This window comes from Columba livia, chromosome 1, assembly GCF_036013475.1.
Source record: "Columba livia isolate bColLiv1 breed racing homer chromosome 1, bColLiv1.pat.W.v2, whole genome shotgun sequence".
Lineage (NCBI taxonomy): Eukaryota > Metazoa > Chordata > Aves > Columbiformes > Columbidae > Columba > Columba livia.
Window position 1 is genome coordinate 75007334 of NC_088602.1, and position 22461 is coordinate 75029794.

Consider the following 22461-nt stretch of genomic DNA (forward strand, 5'->3'; position numbering starts at 1 on the left):
GAAGGTGTTCAGTGGAGTCACCACACAAATGCCTGATTCAGCTCTAACAGAAAAACATACATCCACCTATAGAAAGATCAGGCAGGGAGAGAAAGAGAGAGATACTGAGACAGAGAAAAAGAGAGAGAAAGAGAGAAATAAAGGGAGGGAAAGAGAGAGGGATAGAGAGAGAATAAGGGAAAAGGATTTCAGAGTACTATTCAGGGAAAGATATATCTATTGAATTTTGCAGGACACAATAATGTTTTGAAGTTAAAATCTTGTACCACCAGATGGAGGATTTAACCCTCCTTTTTACAATTAGGTCCTTGTTAACCCTAATTCTACTTCTATGGAAAACCATAGAAGCCAAGGGCCTATTTGGCTTAAAAAAGGCAATGGATTAGAAATCTGACCAGGAGGATGAACAAAAAAATTCAGTGTCCTGAGCTATCCATTGAAGAAAATTAACTTTCACAAAACAAACACCAGAGATATTAAAGATCAGTTCTTTAATCTGTCTGGCCACCTGAATATTGACATCTGGACAGCAAAATTGCTATTTATTCTTTCTAATGAAGGTAAACCAACTCACTGGCAAAGAAAGAATTTAATAGCAAATTTTGTTCCATGTGGCAAAAATGCCAGGTGTCACCTGCGCCACATCCTCCAGCTGTTACAAGATGACCTGCACTTCAGGTGAAGAAAAAAATCAGGATGACTGAAGGTTGCTTCTTGGCTTTCACCCTGGCAATCAGTACAGCTACATACATCTGAACAAAACCCATAGAGGTTAAATACCTTCTTCTGAATCTCGAAAGACTTCACTGACATCTATTCCTTGCCCATACTTTTTCACTCCCAGTGGAGAGGGATGTCTTTTTCATAGAGGAGGTGTCAGATCATGGCCACTGGCAAATCAGCGTGAATCACTGGCCATGATTCAAACGTCTGCCCTAAGAAAGAGAATTTCAGCATCCTGAAACTCCACTCTTAAGGCACTGAATGTTGTGAATTTGTTGTGCCGGTGTGTTGAATAAAGAGACTTTCACATTCATTTTCAAAAATGGTAAAGGAGGGGGGGCTGTAAAAGGTAAAAGTGGGAGAGCTAATGTTTTATATAGAAAAATTGGCTGACTGGTCTTGCACTGTTAGTTTTACTATAGTAGAATATCTGCTGAACAACACAATGCATATGCATGCAGGTAAGCATAAACACACAAACACAAGACTGAACTTTGTGTTGGCAGCCAGACTGCAGTATCCCAAGTCCCCTGGGCAGCTATGAAGGAATAGGGAAAAGTTAGTGTAATGATTAACTAGCCCAGTAGGCTGTTATTCATGACAAGTAGAGCAGCAGCAGTGCAAGCTGCGATGCTGGTCACCTCTCCTCCTGGAATGCTCCTAGATGCCTGGAATCAAACTCAGCACAGAAAAAACAGCAAATGTAATGTCAACATAAGAAAGAAGCTGAATTTCCCCTTGTGGAGTTCGCACGTGAGGAAGAAGTGCAGCAGCAGAGATTTTCTGTTAAGCTTGACGTTGAAAGAATATGATAGATTCTAATATCGCCATCTATCAAATATGTATGCATAAGTTTCGGTAAGATTAATAATATTGGTATCAGCTCTAGGCAATTATTGCCTATACAGCAGCAAGCAAACAACTCTAATGGCAACTGGCAAGGATCAACATTGATTGCTACAGCCATGGTGTTAGTACTGGAGCAGATGGTCAAAGTGCATCCATTTAGGTGAAAGACTAAGCCATGAGTATCCCTACAGCCAGTCAGGGAAAAATCAAAGTCATCATGGGTGTTCCTCGTCCTTTGGTGCTTTCACCCTGCAGTCCCCAACAAACACCAGAAATTCTTTCAAACCTTCCAAATTCTTTTAAGGCTAGTGTATTAAAAGTGAACATACCACAACACCTCATTTACTTCTCTCTGTGCTACCTCAACATTTTACGGAGAGGCAATACACTGTTGCCTGGACTTCAGCTTGAAAAAACAAATTACATCTGATTTTTCCTAGCTTTCAATGATTTAACTTCATCAGCCATGACAGAAATGACAATCAAAGATTCAGTTTTATTTTTTTTATTTTCCAACAAAAGCATTTGCTGCTTATTTAAGAAGACCTTGAAAGAGCTATTTAGGAACAAAAAAAAAAAAAGGCAAATTCTTTCTTTCAATAAACTCGCTTTCCCTCTGAAAGGCTTTGCTCCATGTGTGGATTATTCATTTGCTTTAATTATTTTGAAGTGTCTCTGAGTAAGTAGGAGTTAAGTATCCACAACACCAAAGTAGGTCCTAGAATTAGCTGTTGTAAACAAAATATTCTGCTGTGGCCTAAATCTGCACAAGTAGTAAGCCTTGAGTATTTTGGAAGTCCTTTTCCACAAAGAGTACTTCTTGGGACCCTGAAAGCTATGGGACACAGCTTCATGAGCAAGTATTGTGGGATTTTCATTGTATGAACAGGTCATACCTTTCTAATCATAAACACATATAGATCCTTTTTCTCATTTTGTAGGAAAACAAAAATGTTGCTCTTATTTAAATGTGGAAAGCAAAAAACCCCACCTGCAAGAGGCTGTCACCAACTAAAGAAATGGACCAGAAATTTTAATCTGTCATACAGGAAGATTTATTACAACACAACGACCAAGTGAGTAGAAGGGAATACAGAGAGCCAGAAAAACACACGGAACTAGGCATGTCATTAAAAAAAAAACAAAACAAACAATCTTTCATTATCTCTCTAATCACAGCTCTCTCTCACACACACACATACATATACTCGTGCACAGATACAGGAATACTTCAGTTGTTACCCTTTGTTAAATGTTTTGAGCCCAGATATTTTTCTGGTTAATAGGTACACACACTAAAAAGAAAAAGAAGGAGAAAACAAGCCCCAAAAAGCCCCAGGAAAACCTCAGATGGAAATGTTTGGACATACTTATATGCAGACATTCACAGAAGGAAGAGAAGGAACTGAATCTGAGGAAAATAGACAAGATTATCACTTTATAGGCAGTGGGCACTGACTTGAGCAAGGATTCCAAAAATAAACACATCTAACATTTAAATTCCAAGCTGTATTTTCAGAGACACCCTTTCTCCCATAGCTGTATGTACACTCAAGACCAAAACCCCCAGAAGCTGAACTTCCACAGCCTTGAGGAACTTCAATTCTCAATTGCAATAAAAAAACTATTGTCCAAGCTTTCCATTGTATCCACAGGCTTCTACTACCACATTCTGATTTAAGGGCACAAACACAATAGAAATAAAACAAAACAGAGAAAAAACAGTTGAAGAGTTTGCCCTACCCATTCCTCAACAGATTTGGAAGGTATGATGTATGCATCTGGAAAACCAGAAGATATCTTCTCTGGTAAATCTTATTTCATAAGTCTCCCAACTTTCAATTTGCATTCTTGTGCTTTGTGCATACTTCCATATAGATTTATAGCTCCTCTGCACTGTTGCCCATAGTTACACCCAGTATTTACAGGTAAGCCTGCAACCCTGTTCTTCCATGGAGGTAAATGAGAAAGGAAGGAAAACAGTATGAAGGAAAGCAGGAAAACAATTCTGCACTTACTTGTCTGCAGTTGCTGGTTGTATCTTAGGAATAGTTGATTTAAAATACAAGTTGTTGTTGAGGTTTGATTTAAAAATCTCTGTCAGTTTTGACATTCAGGTGAAAGTATTGCTGCTGGCTCCGGAACAATTTGCATATCTTATCACTAAATAAAATGTCTGAGGTGTGCACCAATCTGATGAAATTATAAACAAGAGTCCACACAAGCACACATGCCTTCCTGTTTGATTTCTGTCCTGTTCACTCCTCTATAATAAATTATATGATCATCTCATTCTAGCTGGAGGTTTAACTATGTATGTAAAAAGGAAAATGATAGCAGCCTATTCTTTTTCACACTTTACAGCTGAGAACCTGATGAAATTGTGGATTTTGGGAACAAGCAGAAAAGCTTATTTCGTTACCACCCAACTTGTCTTTAGTTGCCACGAAATTGGTGGAAAATCCCTTGTATTTGTGTATTTTTAAAAATAATTTCCCACACTGAAAATAAATAAATAAACTGAAATACACCTCTTTTACTACAAAGAATAATATACATGCTTAACTTTATGTCCTGCAATTAATCTCATCTATTTCAACTGGATTACCCATAATGCTGGAAGTGAAATACATGCGTAAATCCTTGCAGAATCATGGCCTGAATTGCCAACAACATTATATGGCACAATTAAATGCCGAGGTCTAGAAGGGCTCTTCAGAAAGATTAGGAAAAAAACCTTTAGGCATAATAAGTGACAAAATTTACTCCAGGGAGTGGCTATGGGAGAAAAGGTATTGAGGCAGTAGCCTTCCCTTCAGAAATTCACCTGTCACCAAATCCTTCCAGTAATTCACCTTCTTCCTCTACCAGTTATCACCTTCACTTACCACTCTGTTCTCACTCATCAAATCCCATTCTCCCTTTCCACACATCCTGCTGCTACATGACAAAGGAGACAGGAGATGCACCTTATTCCTCCCTATTCTTTTGTGCAGTGAAGCAGGATGTGAGCACAGTGTGGCCCTTATAGGAACTAGGGTAGTAATAAACAGCTCTACGTGCTAATTAACAAAGCTGGGTGCACAACTAAACAATGTCACCAACTTTGCTTCTTAACCTCTTGCTGAACTGTTCACATGTTTGTGTCTTACTGGAAATTATTTGCCCAGTAAACTCTATGGGCAATTCTTAACCTATTACTGGAGTTTGTTTCAAGAAGCTGCTGATCAAAAAGCACACAACTCAGATACGTAAATTGCCCAGCTCTGTCTCCTGATGAGTAGCTTACCATCTGGTTTCTTCTGTCAGTACTCTTGAATGCTATATCAGAAGCTACCCTCTTTACATTATCTAGTTTTTGACTAAAATCCATAGCTTCCACAAACACTTCCACCTGGAAATTAACTCAGTCAGAAATATTAACTAAAATGCCAGGAAAACAAAGTCAATCCCTTAAAAGTTCAAATGACTATTTGTCACAAACATTTCGCCTCTACTAATGAACTGCAAAAATGAATGATAGAAAATGCAAAACTGTATTATGTTCAGCAGTTAACATTTTAATAAGGAGGAGATTAGCAATTTTTAATACCTCCAGTGCTTTGTTATATACAGTAGCACAGTAACTGAATATTTTAATTGCTAATTATTTAGACCTCATTCAGTTCTCACTCAGGCAAAACTCCCATTGAGGGACTCTTGCCTAAGAAAAGAGCTACAGGATTTGTCTTACTGTAATTTGAAAAAACTTTATATATCATAAAAACTATCAAGTTATAGTGAGACAAAAATCATTAAATCCTTAGCAATATTAAACCCTACTGAAAGTCCCACTGACTCTTAACGCCAATGTTTTCATATTAAGTAAAATAGATAATTGCAGTTTACCAGTTGTGACTTACCTGTAGAATTTATGCCCAGATAGGCTGGTGCTCTTAAAGAGGTCTAATAATATTCTGAGTCTTCTTACCATATCCCTGCTTTTCTCCTGGGGGAAATCTCAATTCAAATGTGATAAGGAAGTAGCATTTAGAGATGATTACGGTATCAACCCCTCAGAAACCCAAAAACTGGCATTTGGTTTTACCTTTTGACTTCGGACTCCAAAAGGGTTAAGAGCAGCTCTCAACACTTCTTTCTTATGCTGCTGTAAAGAAAAAAAATGCTTGTGTTTAGACATCTCCACACACAACACTTTGAGTTTTCCTAAGTCACTCAGTGGGGGAAGTGGGTGGAATAGTGTACATATATAAACATATAGTTATCTGAAGGAAGACAAAACAAAGTCCTACACATTCACATTTCATGCACAGGTGATGAACAAAAGCTAAATGTACCAGTATCCAAAATGTCATGTTACACACATCGTTCAGAGAGAAAAGTTACACAACCGAATACCAAAATAATAGGGAGTGATTTTTAAGACTCCATGCTTAAAAGAGAAAACACTCAGTTTTTCCAGTAAGTGTAGTTTTATTCCTGTTCGAGATAGAAACAAATGGGTGCCACAACCAGAGTTTTGCCACTCACATTTGCCATTCAAATGCATTTGTAGAAAAGGTCACAAGTAAGTACTCTAATGGGTCAAGAGTTTGAACAGGTTCTTTTTTTTTTTTAATAAAAAACCGTGTATAAAGTCTTCTTATCTTTCAACTATAAATGACTTTCATTACTAATATGGTCAGAAAACCCCTTTATAAGCTGTATTTTGAAAAAAGAACAAAAAACAGACTTGGTACCATATACCACCAATTACCAAAATGTTCAGAACTGGCTGCTGAACAGCTGAGGGAAGAGTATTTGCAAGTCTGAAAACAAGACTTGGGCACCCTCCTTCCACCAATTCAGAATACGATTTAGGGGCCTGACTGGCATAACTTCCAGTTCTCATTATGAGAGGTTCACTTAGATTACAGTGCCCAAATCCACACCAGCCAGGCTTCGTGTTTCCTCAGAGGAGCAGCGAGATCTGTTCATTCCCCTCAAACGCTGACTTTCTGCCTAAGAACCTGTGTTCAAATCTAATACCAGCTTGGATACAGCAAGACTGGGCTAAGTAGGCCTACAGCTATTCTTGAATCCTTCATTGGTGTTGAAAGCTAGCCACAAAGACATTTTAACCACTGAGACCACAGGTCAGAACAGATTACTTAACAGAAAAGAACGGCTCTTTGGAGCACCCTTACTTATCTAGAAAGAAAGGAAACAAGATGTTGCTTTCTCAAGTAAAGAAGATGAAACACCAGCAGGTTTTCAGGCTCAGTGTTCCCAAGCCTGACTTCCCACCAGTTCCTGGCTACTAGGCTACAGAGATGCTTCTGTTGCTTTCTCAGAGACAGGCTCCCAATTCATTTTCAGGTCTGCAGCCTTCCTCCTGTTTTCTGGGTGCTTTCTACCTTTGATCATCACAATCAAACGATGCCCCAGCTTCAGCATTTGCAGAAATTTCCTTACAGCAAGCCCCCAACCTACATGGGTCAGTCCTGAGCATATGCAGCATAATCTGTTCGATGGCAGCTTCCACTGTTTCCAGGGAAGACGGATTTTTTTGCTTGAGCTAAGGCTGTATAGCACACGCTTCAGCTTTCATAAAGTCTGCAGTTGCCTGGATAGACACACTGGACGGCAGCTGTTAGTACGTTCCAACATTACACAACCATGGTCTGGAATAGTCTGTCAGTTCTGCGCAGACAACAAGTAAAGCAAAACAGAAGGCCTAAAATATTGAGTAATGAGGACAGGATTTTGACCTTTAAATGCTGCTAGATGTATTACACGGGGATATGTTTGATTTAAGTGATACTACTAGGAATGAAACTGTGCTGTTTGCCTAATGTCTAACTCATCTAACAACTGAACCACTCTGTACTTGCTGGCACACAACATGCTGCAGCGAGAGATGGCTGTGCTGAGGCCAGTAAGAGAGGGTGGCACTGGGGAACCTGGAAGAGATGAAAAGCGGGGGGAAAGCATGGGAAAAATTGTTCACGAGGTGAAAGAGAGTATTTTCTATTTTCAACCCACTGATCAGTCAGACCCATGGCTGTGCTTAGACATTATCTCCTCAAGCTCTGCAACACATATAATCCAAGTCAAAAGTCTCAGTTTTCTTCTCTGGCCTACTGGCACCTGAAATTTTTTACAACTGCCCATGACATAGACAGCTATACTTTTGGAAGTTGTGGTTCTAACAAGAAGGTGATATACAAGAGTCTGTATAACCGTTAAAGTTAGTTTTCTTTATTTTCACCACCATCAATCAATCCTTTGTAAACATTTGAATGCCTGAGTTTAATTAGTGGCAACATTTCTGCCACATAGTTTTTAAAACTATTTTTATATATTATTTAAATTAATCAAGCCTTACACTTGAGATGGTCACTTGTCGGACCAAGACAGCTACTAGAACATACCATATCTAAAGTTACAGGCCATTCATTTTGTTTACAATTCCAAGTTACATGTTTACATTTAATGGTTTCACTTGGATCAACATCTTATTGGTGATTCAAATTATATCATACCAAGTAATACCCTCTAAATCTGATGAATCCATATGACATCAACAGAGCGAAAAACTATGCACATGACTCAGGAAACTGCTTTTGGTCCACTTGAAAGTAAACCAAACATACTAAACAAAGGTCAGTACTTTACAGCACAGACTCACAATAGGCTTACTGACCTCAAAGTCACAAAATCTATCACAATCCTCAGAGAGGCTTGAGGTAGATTGTGATAATTTCCTAGAAAAATGTGCTTTCAAGGATGAAGTAAATTAGGTGCACTTATTAGCTCTGCTTTTTGAAACATCTAACCAGAACAAGATCTACCACAAAAATAAGACATATAGACATGGATAACTTAAACAGGCCTAAATTAAAAATGCCTCTTCTGTTATGCCAGTTGCTTGTACAGTAACAACAGGATACTGTACTGCTGTTCAGATGCAAACAAGAAAGAACTATACTACTTGTTCATTTCCTTATGTTAATGCCTTGCAAGCTGCATGGCCTTTTGACATTTGAGACTAATGAAAAAAATGCTATTCAGTGAACTATCATCAGATTAAGTGAAATAGAGATAAATACATTCCGTTCAAGAACACCTAAAGTACGTGTCAATTTTATTTACATTTTCTCTTAAGGTTATGGAGCTTTCACAGCAGGGCGAGAAAATATTATAGAACGATAACTGTGAGAATCTTCTCTTTTTAAGGCTCTATATTTAAAGAACAAAATTCAAAAAGATAAATTATATTACCATCACTCCAGTTCAACTCCTTCCAAACACAGTCATCATACATACAAACTAAACTCTGGTAGCAAGTGGATGAAAGGAATCACTGTTGATTAATGCTAAGAATATAGGAGCCAAAAGGGTTTCAGACAATGATTCACTGTGAGACTACCAGTAAATCTCTTGGTCTCTTTTGAGATTCAGTCAACCTGGCACGAACATTGGGTAAAGTATGTCCTTAGCAAAATGGACAATGCATCACAGCAATGTTCTATTTTTTTTTTTTTTTTTAAAAAAAGACTTGTGTATGAATTTAATGCTTATGGAAAAGTCTAATCTGGCAGGCTTAAAGCTTGAAATCCTCTCATTTCCAGGACAGTACTTCCAGCAGCAGAACAGATTGACTCACACAGGCTCATCACTGCCCCTCAGCCTTGAACTGAGGAACCATGTTGAGGGATGGTTCACTCTTTCATTGGACTTACAACCACAGACCAGTTTCTACTGATCATAGTAACATTTTTTGTCATATGGACTTTGGTCCACTGAGAACTAGAGGAGAGATCTCTTTAACTTGTTTAATGAGTCAAGCCTGTCTGTCAGGGGTGGGGGTAAGGGGAAGGAATAAATCAAATTACTATCATTAAACTAAATGGTCCCTTCCAACCCCAACCATTCTGTGATTCTGTGATATGAGGAACATTTTTCTTCCAGTTGCCACAGCCACTGGCAGAAAAACAAGGCAAGAAATTAGAAAAGAAACTCCATGATAAAGGAAGATTTTGGAGAATTTTTTAAAACAACCGCCCAAAGCAGACCACTGACCTGACCTGCAAGTACAAGCTAATGAACTGTATATGAATTGGCTTTTTTGCAGGAAACAAAGCTTTGCACATGTATGGAAAAATTTTCATGAAACAGCAGTGTTACAGTACCATTCTTAACACATGAAAAAGTCTTTCAGAAAATAAGATTCCTGTGTGCTTCTAAATTCTAAGGACTATCTGCCCATATTTATTTCCATGGAAGACTTAGATTAACTGTCTAGGCCCAGGATACAATGACCTTTGATGGCAACAGTCACAAGATGGAGGGATGGGAACATCTGTAACACTATCTACCAGGTTAACCTCCTTTTAACTTTATGTGCCATAACTTCACATAAACAGAAATCATCCCCAGGAACAGGAGAAGCAAATGGCATTTTTAATATTAGAGGTACTAGCAACTAGCCCATGTATTTCTTCAGCAGGAAATACCAATGCAGACAGTGAATTAAAACATGCCATGGTAACAGATGAAGACTTCAACTGTCAACAAAATCAGGCTATTAATTCTCACATAAACAGTCTTTTTAAATCTTTGATTTTTCATATACAGTCCAAAGATCACTCTCAACATTTCAGCAGCTTTTGTCTTTTAATGCCAATCATTTCAACTGACTTTTCTCACTATCCTGTGCTTTCTCTCCCCTCTGGAAAAGGTGAGTGAAAATATCAAACGGTATCTCATTCTGCCAAGACCTAAGGAACAGTTCAAACATTCAAAAACATTGGGCAACAACTTTGCTTAAGGCAGGAAGGGAATGTAATTAGCAGTGGGGTGGATCACTGCCTGGCAAGGGAGGGGGTTAAAAACCAAACCTAAACACAAATCTCTTCCCATTCCCTGTTTCAATCTATACGTAGGTCTAGACTACGTAAACAGCAACTAACAATTACTGGATCGAAACCACTGAATTATTTTGCTGCTCATCACATTCTTTGCTCAAGTGACAGATACTGAGGTTCAAGGGGAACCTATTGGCCTGTTCATTACCGCCGAAAACAAAGATGCCCTGACTGACCCACTTGGACTAAACCCTCAGCGGCCGCACGGTGCAATCCCGCAACAGATGGATCTAAAGGTGCCTGGGAGAGCAGCTCATGCTGCTGTCGGCCTCTCTGCACCTCCTCAAACAACAAAGATTTTAGACTTTACAGCTGTCAGCTTTCAACCTTTCACTAGACTGTAACTCGCTCACATGACAAGAAAACAGATACAGGATGTGTCTTGTTACCTGATTTTTCCTTAAAATTTCTGTTCTATTTCTGAAAAAGAACAAGGCTGCAACTTTCCTTTGACTGAGATGAACCAAATGTCACCTTGTAATAAAGACAGACTCCTCTATCCCTGGTCACTGGCATCACAAAGCAGGAATCAAAGGTGCTGCTTTTGTCTGAAAAATCATTATCACCTTTAAAATTTAATTCCCTCAAAGCACTAGAGACTAGTCTGGAAGAATGCAGAAGGGAAGCAAGAGATGACAGTTCTCCATTCTCTCCAGAGACTATGCATCCCTACAGATTTTGCTTCCTGTGCAACACTTAACTCCTTGATGCATTTTTCTCTCGTGATCTCTTCCTTGGCAGAAAAGTCTTCAAATTTAAAAATCAGAACATGAGCCCAGTAAATAAAAATAAATAAATAAATCTCAATGTCTATAAAAAGTACACAGACTAACCTGCTTAATTATTAACAGGTAAACACAACAAACTCTGAATTATTTACTTAATCTTTTTCAGCTACAAACCTCAGACTTTTAGAGCATGAAATACATGTTTTATTTTAGGACACAAAACAGACATTTTATAAGGCTGTGGACTTTGTTTTTGGAGGTGGGGTTGTTTTGAAGAATATGCATTTCTTATTAACCCCAAAATACCTTTTGCTCACTGAACCCTGGTGGAATTTTAAATACAGAAATAAAAGTTTTAGTATAAAGATCCCATATTCACATGATTGCTAGTGAATGAGCTGGCTGTTTCTGACTTGCAATTGAACTAAAATGAGATTCTTGTGAGGCATATGCACCCTCTCCTGTTTCTGTACGTCTGCTAGGAACATGCTAGATTCAGAGGGAGAACCAGACAAAAAATCTACAATAAAGGATAAAATAGTCCCAGGTACAATCCCACTTTTTAAATTGAATTAAGCTACCCATCTGAAGTAAATCTTGTCAGTTCCGCAAACGAAATAAAAAAGGTCAATGCCACCAGTCCCTGACGATCCAACAAGATGTTGTTCTAGGCCTGAAGTCCATCTGAGTCCATCTCTATGTTCTCCCTCCTTCTGACACACTGTCCGGCCAAACCCAGTGCTGATGTGTCACAGACTTTCCCGGTGATATACTGAAAATGAGGGAAGTTCCAAGCTCCTTGCTGGATAAACCAGCAACATTTCTATACCTGCTGAAGTCAGCACATACCCTTTGAAGTCTCCAGCATTCAGTAGGGTAAAACAATGCTGTTTCCTCCTCAGCAAACTCAGGCCATCATACAGTCATTACCATCCAGAAAAAAAAGCTATATTACCATCACAGAAGAAATGTGGTTATGAATCTGAACTTTTCTTAACTAGCTTTTCTTTGGAAATGATTCTGTAATGTTGCTTTTGAAGCCCTGGATTAATAAAGACATATGCATATGTGCTGAAGCTGCACATATGAGACGCAGCACTAAAAATCTACTCTAAAGTTTCACATACAAGCAGAAGTCTTCACAAGAGCATTATGATAATATTTAACAAGGTATTCACATTCTACTATTCCCTCATCATTGCTACAAACGCTTACAAATGTGATATCTGATAACATTTATTAATTTACTCTTAATTGCTATAATGGTCCAACGTCATTTGGGTTTTTTTCCTGGTTTTAAATCTTAACAATTTTGTCAATATTTATGTACTACACTTTTTTTTTTTCCCCTACTGAAGCCTTCCAAAGGTGCAATTCAGGAGATGAGACAGTTAATCACAGAGCTGGCTTAGGCTCTAATTTAGGTGGCCTACTTATGTTAGCAACATTTTATTAGCATGTTATGCTGTATATTTAATATTTAGTACACTGTGTGAAAACGGTTTACTGTGTACCGCTCACATAAATGACTTACAAATTCTGTTTGACACATAAAGAACAGTGCATAAGTAATACATGTATTTCTACGTAAACCTAATGCTACAGAAAATAAGGATAAGCAGAAGAGATGTAGGAAAAAATTATAAAAATGTATTTGATGATGGAGTTAAAGGCTATCTTATACATACTTTGGCAGACCAAAAAGGCAAAATTCGGGATATAGGCATAATGCTCATCCCTTTAACTTTTGATTTCAAATTTTCCTCTGGAAGCCACAGCAGATGTCCAGCTGAAGGGAAAGGTGACTGTCTTAACTGCTGAAGTTTCATGGTAGAGACGACTGCAACAAAGCATATAGCAAATCCTACCAAAAACTTTTGTATTTCACGAGACCCAAAAGACAAAGTAAGATCTTTCTTTGATTTTAGGAGTCCTTTCAGGACATTCTTCATGAAGTTAGTTATGACCTCATGAATTATGCAGTCTTTCCAGTGTGTACTTACACGATGCTAGCTGGAAGCCCCAGGGAAGGATGCCCAGTGCATATGAGCAGCAGGTGGTACCAAGGAAGAATCACTCGGCCAAATGAGATCCAAATTTTCCTGGAAGAGCTGGAGAGCAGCTCTGACCAGGGATCCCAGTTATCCGGCTATAGCTATAGCCATTCTGGTTGTATAGGTGTTCAGAAATTAGAATCATAGAATCATAGAATCATTTTGGTTGGAAGAGACCCTCAAGATCATAGAGTCCAACTGTTAACCTGCCACTAAACCATGTCCCTATGAATCTCATTTACATGTCTTTTAAACACCTCCAGGGATGGTGACTCCACCGCTTCCCTGGGCAGCCTGTTCCAAGGCTTCACAACCCTTTCCGTGAACAAGTTTTTCCTAATATCCAATCTAAACCTCCCCTAGTGCAACTTGAGGCCATTTCCTCTTGTTCTATCACTTGTTACCTGGGAGAAGAGACCAACACCCTCCATGATGCTACAACCTCCTTTCAGGTAGTTGTAGACAGCGAAAAGGTCTCCCCGCAGCCTCCTTTTCTCCAGGCTAAATAACCCCAGTTCCCTCAGCCGCTCCTCATCAGACTTGTGCTCAAGGCCCCTCACCAGCTTTGTTGCCCTTCTCTTCACTCTCCTCAGCACCTCAGTGTCTTTCTTGTTGTGAGGGGCCCAAAACTGAACACAAGATTCAAGGTGCAGCCTCACCAGCACTGAGTACAGCGGCACAATCACTTCTCTAGTCCTGCTGGCCACACTATTCCCTGATACAAGCCAGGATGCTGTTGGACTTTTCGGCCACCTGGGCACACTGCTGGCTCATATTCAACCGGCTGTCAATCAACACCCCCAGATCCTTTTCTGCCAGGCAGCTTTCCAGCCACTCTGGAGCCTGTAGCGTTGCCTGGGGTTGTTGTGACCCAAGTGCAGGACCCGGCACTTGGCCTTGTTACAGCTCATACAATTGGCCTCAGCCCAGTGATCTAGCTTGTCCAGATCCCTCTGCATGGCCTTCCTACTCTCCAGCAGATCAACACTCCCACCCAATTTGGTGTCAGCTACAAACTCACTAAGGGTGCACTTAATCCCCCCATCCAGATCTTTGGTAGAGAGATTAAACAGAACTGGCCCCAATACCGAGCCCTATGGAACACCACTCGTGACCAGATACCAACTGGATTTTACTCCATTCACCATAACTCCTTGGGTCTGACCAACCAGCTAGTTCTTTACCCAGCAAAAGAGTTTGCCTGTCCAGGCCATGAGCTGCCAGTTTCTCCAGGACAATGCTGTGGAAAATGGTGTCAAAGGCTTCACTGAAGTCCAAGTACACAACATCCACAACCTTCCCCTCATCCACTAAGCAGGTCACCTTGTCACAGAAGGAGATTGGGTTGGTCAAGCAGGACCTGCCTTTCATAAACCCATGCTGACTGGGGCTGATCACCTGGTTGTCTTGTACATGCTGCAAGATGGCACTCAGTATGATCTGCTCCATGACCTTCCCTGGCACCGAGGTCAGACTGACAGGCCTATAATTCCCCGGATCCTCCTTCTGGCCCTTCCTGTAGATGAGCATCACGTTCACCAACTTTCAGTCAACTGGGATCTCCCCGGTTAGCCAGGACTGCTGATAAATAGTTCAAAGTGCCTTGGTGATCACCTCTGCCAGGTCCCTCAGCACCCTTGGGTGTACCAAATCTGGCCCATAGACTTGTGTGTGTCTAAATGATCTAGCAGGTCACCAACTGTTTTCCCTTGCATTACTGGGGCTTCATTCTGTTTCCCATCCCTGTCTTCTGGCTCAGGGGCTGGGTACCTGGAGCACAAATGGTCTCACTATTAAAGACTGAGGCAAAGTGCTATTAGCACTTCAGCCTTTCCCTCATCCTCTGTCACTATGTTCCTCCCTGCATCCACCAGAGGGTGGAGATTCTCCTTAGCCCTCCTTTTGTTGCTGATGGATTTATAGAAGCATTTTTTGTTCCCTTTTACAGCAGTAGCCACATTAAGCTCTAATTGGGCTTTGGCCCTTCTAATTTTCTCACTGCATAATTACAAATAATTACCCTTAGAAAGGAGATTTTGAGTTTAGCACTTAGTTAGGAGGAAAAGTATACTGTTTGTCGTGCCCCTCCTATTTACAAAGTGAATCAAATCTACATCAGCAGGCATTTGTAAGGGCCAGATAAGGGAAAATCCTTCAGCCTCATCAGAATCAGGCCTACGTGAAAAGACCCATAAGCAGTTCTGGTGCAATTCTTACCACCTTGGAAGGGTAGAAGAAGGGTTTTAGCTTATTTACTTCAGCCAGATCCTTCTTAACTTTCAAATCATTTCAGTCATATTAGACACAAGTGACTCATTTTACTATATACCCTTCAAACAAATATCACAGTATCACAGTATGTTTGGGATTCGAAGGGACCTCAAAAGATCATCTAGCCCAATCCCCCTGCTGGAGCAGGAACGCCTAGGTGAGGTCGCACAGAAACATGTCCAGGTGGGTTTTGAATGTCTCCAGAGAAGGAGACTCCACAACCTCCCTGGGCAGCCTGTTCCAGTGCTCTGGCACCCTCACTGAGAAGAAGTTTTTTCTCAAATTTAAGTGGAACCTCTTGTGTTCCAGCTTGATCCCATTACCCCTTGTCCTATCATTGTTTGCCACCGAGAAGAGCCTGGCTCCATCCTCATGGCACTCACCCTTTATATATTTATAAACATTAATAAGGTCACCCCTCAGTTTCCTCCAAACTAAAGAGCCCCAGCTCCCTCAGCCTTTCCTCATAAGGGAGATGCTCCACTCCCTTCATCATCTCCGTTGTTCTACGCTGGACCCTCTCCAGCAGCTCCCTGTCCTTCTTGAGCTGAGGGGCCCAGAACTGGACACAATATTCCAGATGTGGTCTCACCAGGGCGGAGTAGAGGGGAAGGAGGACCTCTCTCGATCTACTAGCCACCCCCCTTCTAATACACCCCAGGATGCCATTGGCCTTCCTGGCCACAAGGGCACAGTGCTGGCTCATGGTCATCCTGCTGTCCACCAGGACCCCCAGGTCCCTTTCCCCTACACTGCTCTCTAATATGTAATTTCCCAACCTATACCGGAACCTGGGGTTGTTCCTGCCCAGATGCAGGACTCTACACTTTCCCTTGTTAAATTTCATCAGGAAAGTAGGTATAGTAGCTTTTCCCGGGGGATAAAAAAGGCTTATACCTTAACCCTGACAGGCCTTGATCTCTAACAAGCAAATCATTGACACTTACCAGGAATATGCTTTTTTGAGATCATCTGACAGGTGAAGGAAGGATGATAACTTTCCTGGACAAATTGTCTCCAGTTGCCTCTGAAGCCCGTGAGATCCCATTTAAGAAGGAAAAGTCCATCAAAAAGCAAAGAATCTTGTTTGTCATCAATATGGTTTAGTTTTTTATATTCTGCTCTGTAATTTATCAATGCATCTGTAAAACCTTATGTAATGAGGTAGCTAAGATAGATGCTAAGACTTAAGTAAATACTAACCTTGATTTCTGTAAAAATGTATGATCTCAGCAAAAGCATCTTTTTCTACTTGTGAAGCATTTTCAGTACTATTACAAAGGACCCTTACTGTTTATTACAATCCCTGACAAAATATCAATTCCAAAGCTTTTCTCAGTATCTTCAGTTGATGTTTCACCAAATGACATTCAAAACCATTTTTATTTTGAAAAACAAAAAATAAAACAAAATCGAGCCTATTTCACATTCTTTTTATTCTCATACTTTACTGTTTTTTTCAAAATTACCCCAAAACGTGTACAACTCTTACATGACACACCCTAAAATGCCTTGCAATAGAGAAATTCAGTTCGCATTTCCTCCAGGAAAAAGCCCACAAAACAAAACAACCTACAAAACCTCTTAGAAAATGTGTCTTTCCCCAGTCATATTCAGTGGGGGACATTAAAAATTCAGTATTTGCCACTTTGCAATGACTTTTGGACACAAAACAGTTCCTTCATGCTGCAATACACTCCTCTAGACTAAACATAAGGGGAACTAGAAGTACAAACTTGAAAGAGTACTAAATGACACCCACAATACAGTTCTGATCCTGACATCACTTTTTCCCCTTATTTTCCTATAATTTATTTCATTCATTACAGATAAAGTATTTATTTTTATAATGATTAATATGTAAAAAATGGTACATAGAAACCAAGTAAAAAAAAATGGGCCTAATTAAAATTTTATATTATTACAAAAATAACTATTATATTAATCAGCATGAGGACTGGGATATTCAGATCAGTAAGACATTTTTAGTTCTAACATTCATCCTGCTTTAAGGACATGAGGACAGTTGATTTAGTAAAAACCTTAGCCGAGATATATCAATATATAGCATTTGTTTTAAAACCACATTAGGAGCTACATTGCAAGCTAGTACATATCTCTATTACAAGAATGCCTCATATTTTATAGAACAAAGTTTGTACAGATTAAGAAGTGAAGGAAACCTTCCAAAAGGGACTCTACCATTTCAGCTGAAAATTCACCAGCCGTGAATGGATAGTTCTGGATCAAACTAACCTTTGCTGTAATCTTACAAAATCAATGAGATTCAAGGATGAATTTAACTCACTGCTTACTATACAGTAATGAGTTTTTAAAAGTAAGAACACTTTAGTACAAATACTTCATGTAGTAAAACCTGTTTCTTGAGGTGATACCCCTCAAAACAGGTGATCCACTTGATATTATTATTCTAATATGACCTACATATATAACTTTAATCTACACTTTCCTCAAACTTGCACAAAATTACCTCCATTTTTCAAGGATTATCCAGGTTTTTGCCGTCTTATGTTAAATGAAAGAAAACAAAGTTTCTGAAATATATAGAACAAAACTATGTTTTTGAGTAATAAATTATTTATATTGCAGTAGAGTTTTGAGATTGCAGTGAGATCGACATATTGGGCCCTGCAGTAACACAGACTGGGAGACAGTTATCACTAGAAAAAATCTTTTTAGATATGCCAGCCAAAGAGTGAAAGAGCAGGAACTACTTTTTCAGATGAGATGGGACACACAGTTTGGAGTTACTCAGGAAATCTGAGACAGCACACAGTGCCGAACTTTTATCTCAAGTTACACTCCACTGCTTTAACAACAAAGGCTTCCTTCCTCTCTATTAATTAATATAAAGTCCACTCTGAAAAAAACAGTATTACAACTGCCTCATTAACTTAGCAATTCCAAACATCATGCTACTTTGCATTTGCGTAACTCTAAGAATCGCAAAGAATTTCAAAGCAAAACCAAATAGAACTCGATTATCCTCAATTTGCAAGCAGTAAAATAAAAACATAGAGGCATTAAGGGCAAAGTCATCTCACCTAATTTTGACCATCTAAAAGACACTGTTGTCTAGGCTGCTCCTTTCACCACTGGAACAGGGTGAGCATCTTGAGAGGGTGATTTCTTTGCTTCTCAAATACAAGGCTAAGTCAATCACCAGAGAAGGTTCTCCCTTTCTTCTTCCTGTTCCTTTCATCCAGCCTAGATGCCAAGACTATATGACTCATGTTTAGATCATGGAGATCTATATTCCTATCCTATCAGAAAGCAGATCTCTCTTCAGTGCTCCCTTGATATCATTTCTAAGAGGCAAAACGGCGACTGGCCAAGGTCTGTACATGCTGACTAGTCAGCACACACACACAGAAAGTTAGGAAAGTTAGGCCCATTAGTGCACTGACAAATGAGACCAACAGAACTCGTTGCTTCTTAGAGCCTGGGAAGCCTAACAGTTGACCACCATTTCCTGAGCTACTGGCAGGCCAAACAAATGGCCATGAGTTGCTAGGGCTAGCTGAGATTTGTGTTGCTCTTAGCCCAGAGTGGAAACCCAGTAGGAATACTCAAGATACTGTCACAATATAAATAACGGTTATAAATAAAACTCACATCAAAATGAGATTTTTTCCAAGGAAGGAGATAAAAGTCTGCTGTCAGACTTTGATCACATGTTCTTCTATTCAGAAAAGGCAATACCTCTGGAATCCCAGTGAAAATGAACCTGTCTGTGGCTGAAACAACTTTTAAAAACCAGAAATGCTTCTACCGTTTTCTCTGTCAACCCAGACATCAGATTTGGGGGCCCAAAAATGCCTGACTTTTCTATGTATATTTGCAGACATCAGAGAAGCCTGGCACTATACTACATGGTACGATCTTGAAGCTCTGAAGTAACTGTACAGTAGTATTTCAAATAGCTCTTCCAAAATGAAAACTGGTTAACGCAAAATTAAAGTGATGCCTCTTGGAACATTAAAACAGAAAACCATAATGAAAGATACATTGTCTTGTCTCTCCCACGGAAGACTGACTTAGACTAACAGCTTCCATTCTATTCATAGAAGGTTAAGTAATGTATTTCAGTGGTTTTGCCAAATAAAACCTGGGAAGGAGTTCTCTAAAGAAATCACAGGACAAGGACAACAATGGAGTCACATGAAGAAATACCAGCACTTTCACTCAATCACTTTCCAAGTCCTAAAGGGAATGAAAAAGCTATCTTGAGCTCAGATTTTGCAAATTCAAGCTTCTCCTCTTTCTTCAGTTACTGGCAAAAAGCACACATTAGGCAAAAGTAAAAGCACGGAAGTCTTGCTTCAAAACAAGGCATCGCTGTGTAGCGAACAAGCCTGAATCATACATGCTTATCACAAGCCCACCAGCGAGCACTGAGCCAACAGCTAAAAACTCTGCTATCATGCTCATGCTTCTCAGATTTAGCAAGGTGATCTGTTTAAAATGAAAGTAATATGCTAACAGTTCCCCAACCAGTATTTGTATCACAATTATAAATGGTTATCTGTTACCGACAGAGAAGAATCAATGCGTAATGCAGTGGCTAAAGACCAAGCTCTCAGTGTTTTGCGGTTGAGGGAAGGGAGAGGGACAGTACAGAGCAGGACTCCGATCGCAGATCCTGCCACCAGGAAGCACAGCAGCAGCCGACCAGCTCATTTATCAAAGAGCAGAAGGATCTTCCTGAGCAAAAGTAGCGGAGTGGCTTTTCCTAGGAATAAATTTGCATTGCAAATCTTAACCACCTTCTTCCATAAATGCACAATTTATTTATTTGAACTGCCTGTTCCAAAGACAGCTATGCTTAACAAACAAGAGCTATCAAAAAACCACAGTGGCCTCAACTCTTTCTCCAGGTAAGAGGATGAGAAAACAAACGGAAAAGCTCTCCGTTAACTCAGTGATGCAAATAACCAAATGCTAATAATGCTAATGCTAATAATTTCTACTGCGGGTACTAACATGTCAAGAACACTTTTGGACTTTTTTTTAGGGCATGAAAGTAATGTTAATACTTTGCCAGAGTAATATCTTCATATCCATCTACTACCGTTAACTTTTCAAACCAGAGCAACCAGCATTATGCATAGGAATGAGACTGATTTGTTAATGTTTATTTTTATGGGGAGGAAAAAGAATATCTTAACTCTGAACTTTCCACTTCTGTTAATGATTAAAAGCTTATTTAAATATTAACTTTATTACATTAATAATTTATATGACACTCCTAAAATTTACTTACAACACATACTAGCCAAATCTGCTTGTTGTTTTGGAGGCAGGTAGATGGAGTGGGTGAAGTATTCAGACAAAACAAAACACTTTCCAACAGAAGGATACAGACCATGTTCTATTTATCTGAGAATAACATCTATTATTTAGTGAGGAGCAAATATGTTCAGAGGCTAAATGGTCTCTTTCAAAAGACAGAGGGATTTTTTCTTCCTCTTTTTATTTAGTACAACGTGCCCCTGATATACCCAAATAGCTCTATTTAAAAAGCAATCTTTATTAAGTAATTTTTAAAATGGGAATTACGATATGTACTAGCAAAAATTGCTCGGCTGTTTGCTTACTGATTCTTTACAGAGGCCAATTATTTTACCAACAGATAAGATGAAATCTGTTACCAAAAATATGGGTCTTATATGTTACATCTCATTTATAGCAAAGAGTTATTTTGTTTCTAGGTCTGGTCACCTAAAAAAAAAAGGACCATAAATAAAAGACTGTATCATACTTCAACAATAATAACTGGTGCCCCAAACACTTCTCATCACAAATCTCACTGGCACAACTCCTACTTTACAAGTAAGAAAAACCTACCCAAAAAATGAGTCAGAGTGAGATAAAGAACAGAAGAAGAAAACAAAAGGCTTCCTAACTTCCAGTCTTGTGTTAGATTATAATGTTACTGTTTTTGACCCACGGACATTACATCTTCTTTTCTAAAGAAAAAAAACCCCTGCATTTTAAAAGTCTCTCTTGCATATCTACCTACGGATCCATATTTGTGTAATCTGCTATCCTGAGTAAAAGGTATCACGGCCATTTAAAGCTAAAATTGAGTGTAAAATTTCAGTCCTTACACTATTGAGTTTATCTGTGTGAGCCCCTTAAAACACTGAGCATTTCTGTTCAGCAGAGTCCCTCCGATGCACAAACTTAGACAGCCCTCCCTGCGACACCATAGGCAGCGCTTCCCTGTTGTGTCGAGCCACAACAACTAAAAAAAGTCAAGCGTTAATAGCAGGATGCTGTGAAGAAAAGAAAGCTTAACTTATGAACATGTTCAGATTGCCACTGCCCAAAAATCTGAGTAATGCTCCAGATATGTTATGTTAATCTGTTACACAAGATTGTCTGTAATGTGAATATTTTTAAGGAGTACTGAGGGTGGTGTTGGGGGCTGGATGAAGGCAGGTGGCCTAAGTTATTACTGAATTGAAGAAGATTATTTTAATTATTATTGGACTATTAACCCTCTGCATAGTCCTATTTAACCAGCTTCATTGTGTTTACAAGTAATATGATTTATTACCATTGTACTTGAAATTACTGTTGATCATCGAGCATTTCGTAATAAAAATAGATATTATTAGATGTGCAAAGCTCATCTGAATGCAGTTTTATGCATAGACTGGGTTTCTATCCATGAAAAAATAGCCCTTAATAATAAGATATCAAGGAAAATGCAGTGAGAAATGCTATTTTATGTATAATATGTGATCTGTGTATTCTAGATACATCTCATAATGAACGTGACCAAATACTGAACACGAACTGAAGAACAAACCTTTTGTGTCGATGTAAAATTTGAGTGGCAGGAAAAAAACATAACAGAAGATAAGAGTTTTCATTCACAATGCAATGTAAATTAAAAAA

General features: G+C 39.2%; 1 protein-coding gene across 2 annotated transcripts in view; it reads right to left on the reverse strand.

Moving 5' to 3' along the window:
• Nucleotides 1-22461, reverse strand: part of LOC102094985 (uncharacterized) — a 421561-nt gene that overhangs the window by 352683 nt on the left and 46417 nt on the right. For both annotated transcript variants that reach the window (XM_065049948.1, XM_065049949.1), the window contains exons 2-3: nt 5660-5719; nt 5475-5571 (exon numbers count right to left, since the gene is read on the reverse strand). In XM_065049948.1, coding sequence (XP_064906020.1) covers nt 5475-5545 — 71 coding nt within the window. In that variant the 5' untranslated portion in view covers nt 5546-5571; nt 5660-5719. The remainder of the gene's footprint in view (nt 1-5474; nt 5572-5659; nt 5720-22461) is intronic.